This window comes from Trichechus manatus, unplaced genomic scaffold, assembly GCF_000243295.1.
Source record: "Trichechus manatus latirostris isolate Lorelei unplaced genomic scaffold, TriManLat1.0 scaffold00128, whole genome shotgun sequence".
NCBI classification, from domain to species: Eukaryota; Metazoa; Chordata; class Mammalia; order Sirenia; family Trichechidae; genus Trichechus; species Trichechus manatus.
Genome location: NW_004444064.1, coordinates 3,887,752 through 3,897,531, shown reverse-complemented (window position 1 = coordinate 3,897,531; position 9,780 = coordinate 3,887,752). Strand labels below are relative to the sequence as shown.

Below are 9,780 nucleotides of genomic sequence, written 5' to 3'. Positions count from 1 at the left end.
AGGTCCCGAGGCCCTGCCCCAGTCCAGTCCCAGGCTCAGGTCCCGAGGCCCTGCCGCAGTCCAGTCCCAGGCTCAGGTCCCGAGGCCCTGTCCCCGCTTCCCACGCTCTGGTCAGGTGGAAGCAGCCTCTGCACCATCACAGCCCCACGTTCATGGCCCGTGCTTTGCGTTGGGACGCCACCACTTTTCACCTCGCGTTATCCCCGAGCGTGGGGCCTCCCTCCTTCCTCTGGGCGTCTCCCCCCAGGTGCACAGGGCAGGGGGCCTCCTCGGTGCTCGTCTGAGCTGCGCGGGAGCAGGAGGCCATGGCTCTCCCACCCAGTGCCTCGGTGACTGATGTCGAGACCCTGCTTTCTGCGCTTTGTCCTTCTGCCAACTTCTTTGAGTCTGTGTGGGGCTCCCTCCTCCCTCCACCCACCCCACGTGCCCAGGCCACCATGCCAGCCTCCCTTTTCAGAAGGAACAGTCTTCAGGGCTCATAACTCCAGTCTCATGACCAACCCTGTAATTAAAACACGTGCCGAGCTCTGTGATTAAGGAAAAAAATAACCTCGAGCCAGCCGCCTCCCAGGTTTCCAGGGGCGGGACGTAGGTGACAGCAGAGAAGGAGAACACAATGGTCTGCTTCCAGCAGGCTCTCGACGGCAGCCAGCACCAGGGAAAGCGGGGCCAGTGTCGGGGCTCAGGCGGAGGGTGGGATGGGGGTGCGCCTGGCACCCTTATGCCCCCACCCCACCCCGGTCGGGCTGGGCAGCGTGGCCCCTGCGCACCCAGCTTCACAGCCTGCCTCTGACGGGCGCTCGGCGAGTGCGCATCATGCGGTTTCTGTTCTTTAACTCTCTTCTCCGCCCAGAGATAGAAGCCATCAAGCTGGCTGAGCGGAAGCGCTTGGAGGCACAGCGGCGGAGGGCCACGGAGGTGGTGGGGGACCTGCGCCCGCTGATGGAGGCCCTGCCCGAGCTGGCGGAGCTGGAGAACGGTGGCAAGTCACGGCAGCTGAGAAGGCAAGTATGGCGGCCTGCTGCTTCCTTTCACATCCGGAGGCAAGTGCAGCTGCACGTCCGGGACCGGCTGCTCCTCCACAGGCCTGAGCTGCACCGACCGATCTGTGTCCAGGGGAGAAAGGTGGTGGAGGAGGAGGAAGCGGCCAAGGTCCTGGCAGTGCCAGTCCCGTGGAGGCCGGTTCTTGTCAGACAACTGTGCTTCTTTGACTGAGCCCCACCCTCCAACTCTCAGGAGCCAGGAGGCAGGCAGGGAAGGCAGGACGTGTCAGGAGTGCCCAACCCACTGCTGGTAAACGGGAGAGTGGTCAGATTGGCGGGGTGACCAGGGCCGGCCTTGCTTTCTCTCAGCCCTCTTCTGGTCGGGCACGGCCACCCTGGCCCGGCCTTCTCCAGCTCTCCCTGGATCACTGCTGCACAGCTCCTGATGGGTCCTGCCGCTCCTGTCTCCTCTCCCACCCTGTGGCGGGCCCACTGGCTGCTGCGTCCTGGTCATGGCCACACGTGCGCTTCCTGGACCCAGTGTGCTCCTCCCCAGGTGCGCCCACCGGCTCCGCTCTCTCCTCTCTCAGGCTGAAATTCACATGCATTTCCTCACTGAGACGTCCTGTCTGCCTCCCCTGGTCCTGCACCCACCTCCCTTCCTGGGGCTCTTCCTCACCATACACTGCCTCTCTGTTCTGGCCCTTTCTCCTGTCCCCATGTGGGAGGCCTTGTCTGCTCTGTGCCCCCTGCGCCCCCACCCAGCAGGTCTGTGTGGCTTAGGGGCTCTGTAAGGAGGTGGACAGCTTGTCCACATCCACAGGGCCCTGGGGGCCAGTCTCCTGAGCTTGTGCCGATCAAGGACAGAGGGGCTGATTGTGTTGGTGACAAGGAGCACATGTCTGCAGCTGTCCCCAAGGGCTCCTGCAGGCAGTGCTCAGGCTCCGTCCACAGAGGTGCGCGTGCTGCTCCGGCCAGAGTCGGTCCCTGGTTCATTCTTAAAATGTCTTGGAATGAAAAAGTGACGTCTTCTGGTCACTGAACTCTGTCAGCTGCCAAGTCTGGGGGGTACCTGGATGTGCCAGCATGTTCCCTTTGCCTCTTACTGAGAGCTGGCTGTGGAGGGGTCCTGCCTCTGAGTGAGCGAGCCGTCAGCCCAGTCAGGGCTGGTCCGGGCCTCCCTCACGGGCACCTAGCGCGCCAGGCAGGCCGCTGGCTGGGGAGCGCCACAGCTTGGTCTGTCCCGAGGGGTCACGGTGACGCCAGTGGCCTTCTGCAGCACGGGCTCTGGGAGTGGCCAGCACAGGGACACTGATGCACAGCGCGTCCATTTGGCCACCACACCGGTGCTTTCACTCCCCCCGAATTCAGGGACACAAGGCGCCTCTGCCTTCCAGCTCTCCTGGGAGTTCTTTCTCAAGGTCTTCGCTGCCTCTCAGGACTGCGGGCTGCTGTCTCCGTAAAGGATGCTGCCGTGGGGCCTGGCCCTTGAGGGAGGGGCCTCAGCCAGGTATGGGCCTGCACCTCGGCTTTCCGGGAACAAGCAGGACAGACCCTGGGGGTACCCTGCTTTGATCCATTTCTAGCCTTTCAACATTTACAGCTGTCAATTCTGATTTTGCCTTTTGAGCCATAATTGTCTCTGGCTGAAGCACCGACCCCATGCAGAGTCGGCTCGGGTTCCGCCCGACTCGCATAGGTGACACGCTCGGGGTCTGCCCAGCTTGCACAGGTGACGTGCTCGGGGTCAGCCCAGCCTGCAGGTGAGGTGCTCGGGGTCAGCTCAGCCTGCAGGTGAGATGCTCGGGGTCAGCCCAGCCTGCACAGGTGATGTGCTCGGGGTCAGCCCAGCCTGCAGGTGAGGTGCTCGGGGTCAGCCCAGCCTGCACAGGAGACCTGCTTGGGTTCCGCCCGACCCGCACAGGTGATGTGCTCAGGGTCAGCCCCGTCTGCTCCCTGGTCATGCCTGCAGGTGAGAGGCTCCCGCCATCAGACAGGAGAACAGGGCCGTTGGGGCGGAACCACCCAGAATATTCATTTGCATAAGGAGGCGTGGCCACCGAGTGGAGATTGACGCCTGAACCCAAGCCTGAGCTGCAGATTCCATTCTGGGTCCTGGAACAAAAATGTGACCCTGGTCAAGTGCCTATATGTGGTTTTCAGTTTTCTCATCTGAAAAATGTCCCCTGGCTCCCTCGGGAGAGCTCCGTAAACACGGCGGTCAGCCAGGGCTGGGGCCCGAATGCACGTGCAGCCCTGGGCTGCTGAGTGCTGGGCCTCTGGTCTGTGGTCGCTCCCGCTCTGGGCTCCGCGTCGGGGTGGCTCCAACCTGATCTCACGAACTCTGTAGTCCCCTGAATGTGGCCGGGTGACTCACCAAGAGCCCCCCTGGCTGCCCTGGGGACCACAGCCTCTCCTCACGGGTCTCGGTGCTGGGTAAGCTGGTGGTTGGGGGGGGTTTGCTTTAATAATCATTTTCTGTTACAGTAGCTTTAGTTTTACAGAAAAATTGCAGATGGTACAGAGAGCTCCTGTGCGCCCCTCACCCAGTTTCCTTTATCATCATGAATAAAATACCAGGTCTTACGTTAGTGTGATGTCACAGCTCATGAACCAACATCGAGAAATAATAATAAACGTACAGTAATAACGAGCTGAAGTCCGCTTTATCCACTCTTCCTCAGTCTCTCCCTGATGCCCTTTTTCTACCCCGGAGTCTCATCCGAGACGCCACAGGACACTTAGTCACCATGTCTCCTCAGGCTCTACGTGGCTGTGACAGTTTCTCAGACATTTCCTTGTTTTTGACGACCTTGACTGTTTTGAGGAGTGCGGGTCAGATATCTTGTAGGACACCCGTTAACTGCGATTTGGTGTGATGTTTTTGTGACGATTAGACTGGAGCGATGGAGTTTGGGGAAGATCATGGAGGTGTGAAGTGCCATTCCCATTAGATCACATCAGGAGTGGTGCGTCCCATCAACAGGACTCGCCACTGTTGGGGTCGGCACTGACCGCCCGGCTGAGGTCATGTTTGTCGGGCTTCTCCACTGTGAAGGTCCCCTTCTCTCCCCATTCCCACACTGCACTGTGGGAGGAAGTCACTGTGTGCGGCCACACTTAGGAAGTGAAGGGTGATGCTCCATCTCCTTGGAGGCAGACAGTCGACAGAAATTCTTCTGCATGGGCAATTTTGCTCATCTGCCCCATCGATTCAGCTGTTTATTCTGTCAGGATGGACTCAGGAATATTCATTCTGTACACTGAGTTACAATTCACTCTGTGTATTTTATTGTCAGATTGTTCTAGCTTTGGCCATTGGGAGCTCTCCATTGACTCCTGTGTCCCTTTGACACACCCACCCCCGTCGTGTGCGTATGTGTGTGTGAGGGAGAGAGGGAGAGAACGAGAGCACTCCTTTACTTCCTGGCACTATAAGATGCTCCAGGCTTACCTTGTTCATTCCTGCCCCAGTCATAGATCAGCCACTTCTCCAAGGAGCCCAAACCAAAAATGCCAGAGTTGGTTCTGGACTCATAGCGACCTTACAGGACAAGAGCAGAACTGCCTCATAGGGTTTCCAAGGAGCGGCTCGTGGATTCAAACTGCCAACCTTTTGGTTAGCAGCCAAATGCTTAACCATTGCACCACCAGTGCTCTGAAAGTGACCGTCTGTGCAGTAGGCGTGCGTTACAGGCTCAGCCCTTGTGGTGAGCTGTTCTGAAGGAGGTGACTGTCTCCCCCTGAGACCTGCCATGGAGGCGCCCTCAGCCCGAGTGAGCAGAGGGTCGTGAGACCAGAAAGTTGGATTGGCCTAGAAGGGCCTTGGAGGCCGTGGGGAACCTGAGCCTTTCCCAAATAAGAGCTGGAGCCAGGCTAAGGGAAAAGGGCTGAGGCGTTATTTTGGGGGCACATGACATTTCTTACATTCATATTTTAACAAGTACTGTGAATAAAATATCAGCTGTCTAGGTCTGGAGGCTAAATTCAGGCATTGGCCTGAGGAGCTCTGAGCAGACTCTCTGGCTCTTCCCACCTTTCTCTCGGCCCCGTCTCCTGCCGTGTGGCATCTGCTCACGTGCTCGGCCAGACAGCTCTGCCAGGAGGAAGCCTGGTGTGGCCACCTCTACGTGGGGTCGCCTCCTTCCTGCTAAAGGCCTGGAGTCATTTGTCATTTCTTCCTTTGGCCTCTCAGAGGATGCGGGGCCCACGTGGACCCCCACAGGACAAGCAGCTGGGTCACTGAAGTTGGACGGAGTGGAAGGATTCGGTGTGTGTGTCTGGGTCTGCTTACTCCCTCTGCACTGTCAGGGAGCAGTGAGACGTTGAGATGGATCCTAGATACTGCAGACCCCCACCCCGTGACTAATCCAGTGACCTCCCCTGGCACATCAGGTCAGACGACTTGAAAGTTGCTCGGCGCAGAGCTCGTGGCTTTGTGGTGACTTGGTCACTGCAGGCCTCAAGATGGCTGCAGCCTGGGCTCTGAGAGGAGGAGCCGGTGTCCCCAGGGAAGGTGCTCAAATGGGACACTTGGTCTGACTAACTGAGCTTTTCTCTGTCCACAGCAGGGTGACCAGCAAGCCCAGGCCCACTGAGCTCAGCCGGATGAACGCTGCACAGAGGCTTCAGCTCCTGTGAGTATGAGCCTGGCCCGGCTGCCGGGGTCTCGTGCCTCCTCACTTGATGGGCTGTCCCCAGGCCTCACTGAGGGGCATCCCCCCCCCCACCTCCCCACCCATTCATGGCTCCACGCTGGCTGCCTCGCTTAGTTTTCAAATCTGAGTCCACTGTGATACAGGCAGCCTGGAGCATCTGGCCAGCTGCCCGCCAGGAGGCTTCTGGGGGATTGTCACACCTCCACGCAGAGAAAGTACTCCCTCCCCCGTCTCTGCCCTTCCATCTCAGCCCGGTTGGCTGTGACCCAGGGTGTTGTGGACATGAAGTGTGTGAACATTCGGTGCCCAGTTACCAGGGCCGGTGCTCATCAGCGGTCCCAGCCCTGGCTTCTCTCGCTCTCCCGCTGGACTGAGCTTGTCTTCTACAGGTCTGTCTGAAAATAGGCCCGTAGGATCTTAACGTGTTCAGAAACATTTGTTTGTGGAGACTTATGCCCAAATGTCATCTTGGGTACAAAATTCACGGGTCATACTTTCTTAGGCTCTCTCTTAGACTGGGCTCCGGTTCTCCTTGCAGATTGCCGTGGGCAAGTCCGAGTAGGCCCAGGTCTTAGAGCCTTGTGAGAGAGCTCATCTTTTTGGTTGGCTGCCCAAAGGGTTTTTTTTTCTTTGCCGTTAAAGTAACTTTGCTAGGATATTTCTTAGTATTGTATATCTTATATCAATTTTTACTGGAGCCCACTGTATCCTTTTAATTTATAGACTCATCTTTTTTTGTGATTGTTTTTGGACATTTTTACGGAATTAATCTTGAAATAGGCAGCATAGTGGTTAAGAGCTCAGCTGCTAACCAAAAGGCCGGCAGTTTGAATCCGCCAGCCACTCCTTGGGAACTCTGTGGGGCAGTTCTACTCTGTCCTGTAGGGTCGCTGTGAGTTGGAATTGACTTGATGGACAGCAGCGGGTTTGGGTTTTTGGTTTTCTTTAGGGACACCGATTATTGATGTGTTGGGTCTTTTGATCTGTCTTCTGTATCTGTTAGTCTGTATTCTTCTTAGTCCTGAATTTTTAGTATCTTTGTAGATTTTGTGCTTGTCTCTTTCTGCTTATCTCTTAATGAACTGAATTCTCCGTCCACCTGCCGCTTGAAGAATATTTGTGTGTGGAAAGAGCAGAGTTGTTGGAATTCTCTCGGTAGCCCAGAGCTGTGTATGAGTGAGACCTTTGTCCTCTCCTTCCCCTCCCTGCCTCCAGTCCCGAGAGCTGATCTCTGCAAGCCCTCTTCCCCATCCCCCAGCCTCTCCTCCCCTCGTGCCCAGCCTGGGTCCCAGGGCCCCCACGGGGCTCACTGCACTGCCCCTCCTTCTGGACAGGGCAGTGGGTGCGCCCCTCGGCATTCCGCACACCGACAGCTTGGCCTGTGGTCTGTGCCGTGGACCTCCCTCCTCCACAGCCCTGGTGACTGACGCTGCGTTTGGGAGCAGTTAGGGCTTCCTGTGTGCCCTGCTTCGTCAAAGATAGAGCTTGGTTTCTTGTTGCGTTTGAGCAGTTCCTGAGAGGAGAAACAGGAAGCTGTGTGTACTCGTCCGTTTGGAAGCCCGAGGTCCGAGTCCACGCTCATATCCTAGGTGCCTGGCTGTACACGGCAGCGGCTCGGGGGCCTGAGTGACCCAGACCCTCAGCTCAGCTTAGTAGCCACCCACCTTAGAGCCCAGAGGAGGTAGTGTCGCGCTCACCCACTGTGCTCTGGAGACTGGGTATGCTCTGCTACGTCACCAGGACTGCCAGACCTTCTGGCCAAGCCCCAGCCTGTCCCCCTCTGCTCTCCAGTTGTCATGCGGTAGCTCTGAGGTTCCTCATGAAGGCAGAGAACAGGGGCTTGGTATGGCCTGGACTCACACAAGGTCGTAGGGCTCAGCTGGGGCCTGTGGCTCAAGTCAGACCCATCCCTGCCGTGGTGGCACCGCGGCTCCAGGGGGCTTGTCCTGGAGACACCACCCCGAGTAGCTGCGTTGGTCGCTGACTCGGAGACCCTGCGCCTGGTCACCTCTGTTTCAGCAGCACATGGGCCCCTCGCCAGGGTGTGTGGACTGTGAGTGCTGGGTGAGGCAGCAGGTGCCTCAAGGTGGACACTAGGAAGCTGGTGGTGGCGGCAGGGGTCGGGTGCGAGGCTCCTGGCCGAGCTCGAGCTCCTGCAGGATGGAAAGGCCTGTCCGTCAGGGCAGCCCTGCCCCCGCCCACCCCTGCGCCGCAGCCTGTGCATGCAGAGCCCGGGTTCCCTGCCCTTGCTGTGTGGCCGAGTCTCCTGTGCGCATCTGTCCTGGGCAGTCTGTAGAGGGAACCCCTCACGCAAGGCCATGCGTCTGGGGAGGGCGCCTGTCTGGTGGATACTGCAGTGCGAGCCCAGACCCCCCCATAAACCCCCAGGGAGGCAGGGGTGCCAGGGGCTCAGCCCCGCCCAGCCCCACGAGGCTGGCGTTCACGTCCCCTGCAGGGTCTCCACCACAGAGACCACCGGGTCTCACAGCCACACATGCCTTCCGTCTCCCGTTTCTCTCTGTCCCCGTCCCCATCCCAGGCCATTGTCCTAAGCCCCCTGCCCTGCCCAGTGCAGCCACCGGACCAGGGTGCTCTGCCCTGCGGTGGTCCCAGCACTCCCCCTTCTGAGCCGTGCCCGCTCGCTCGTCCTCATCCTCCACTCTGGGCCCGTCCGCAGGGTGTTGGGGGAGGTGAGGGGAACTGGGGTCCCCAGCGGCCACGCGGTGTTGACCTTTGGGTCTCGGTCTTTCAGTGAGGAAGAAAGGGCCCGGTTCCAGGCGCTCCTAGCCAACCCGACCTACCAGGCCAGCCCCCTGCAGGCCATTGGGCAGCAGCTGGCCCACCAGATGCGACTGGAAGGCTGCGGCCGGCTCTGACAGCACGGAGCGCCTCGGACACGGTGCTCCAAGGAGCCCATTCCAGCGGTTGGCGTCCTGCAGCTGGGGACCCCCCGGCCTGCTCTGGTTCTCTTGCCGGGACATTAGGGAGGACCATGGTGGATGTGTGGGCTGGGGAATAAAGTGCTTCTGGCCGGCGTGTGGATGGCTCCTTACTGTGCCCCCCAGGGAAAGCCCTACAGCTTCCTGGTCATCACAGGGGTCCCCCATCACGCTTGCTCCCTTGTCCCCCACCCTACACTCTCACCCCTCACCGTCTGGACCGTGGGGATGGCACCCTCCACCCAGGCCTCTGACTCCTGCCGACACCAGGGCCTCGTCTTGGGATCTGCCGCAGAAGAGCGATGGCAGCTGCGTGTGGGCGGCAGACCAGGAAGAACGTGTGGAGTGACTTGAAGTCTGGGGGCCCACACTGGGGGGCCGATAGTCTGAGGCAGACCTCAGACTGTCCAGGATGTCGCCTGACAAGCCACCTGCCTGTGGGGGACACCCCAGCACCCTTCAAAGAGCAGAGCACCAGGAAGAGCTGACGTCCAGCTGTTGGCCGCTGTGCAGACGGTGGCGACCCGGGGGCCGCGGTGCCGCTGTGGGAGCGGGTCCCAGCATGTGCTCATTCTTCGTGTCACTCAGTGCCCACCCCCGCCAGGCCGGGGACCGCCTACTCCCATTCTGCCCAAAATGAGCAAGCTCCGAGTGTCCTCTACCGGGGGCTCAGGACCGGGGCGGTCACAGGGTGCTCTGTTCTGCGCACGCGTTCCCAGTCTCGGCAGCGCAGACGTGGGTGGTGGTTGTCGTCGAGTGGACTCTGATTCCTGGTAATAAAGAAGCGACGTAGTTGGTCACTGGTTTCCATGCTTTTTAAGCCCTGGAGCCCTCGTCCCTTTCTCTGATCTGAAGGTGAACAGCAGGTACGAGGCTCTCAGGGCCCCGGAGGCTGGCACGGGCCCCCCCCCATCCCGGGTCCCCTGCCATCCTGGGCCCCCAGCCATCCCGGGCCCCCTGCCATCCTGGGCCCCCAGCCATCCCGGGCCCCCAGCCATCTTGGACCCCCTGCCATCCCGGGTCCCCAATCATTTCGGGTCCTGAGCCATCCCGGGCCCACAGGGTGCCCTTGGAGGAGCTCTGGTCTGGGACAGGAGGCGGAGCTGGAAGCCCTGGAGCAGGGCGGAATTCTGGCTCCTGATGGCCCATCAGTCATGTTTCCAGCCCATGTTGCCCGGGCATCCACCTTGCGCACAGCTC

At 59.7% G+C, this 9,780-nt stretch overlaps 1 protein-coding gene across 2 annotated transcripts in view; it reads left to right on the top strand.

Annotated features, from left to right (window-relative positions):
* The window catches only part of SLX9 (SLX9 ribosome biogenesis factor), a 45,009-nt gene extending 35,644 nt beyond the window's left edge, over window positions 1–9,365 (top strand). The window contains exons 4-6 of one of the 2 annotated variants that reach the window (XM_023739058.1): window positions 860–1,004; window positions 5,552–5,620; window positions 8,394–9,365. In XM_023739058.1, coding sequence (XP_023594826.1) covers window positions 860–1,004; window positions 5,552–5,620; window positions 8,394–8,517 — 338 coding nt within the window. In that variant the 3' untranslated portion in view covers window positions 8,518–9,365. Of the gene's footprint in view, window positions 1–853; window positions 1,005–5,551; window positions 5,621–8,393 lie in introns of both variants that reach the window. The other variant, XM_004384794.2, reaches the window with a different exon arrangement.
* The last annotated feature ends 415 nt before the right edge of the window (window positions 9,366–9,780 follow it).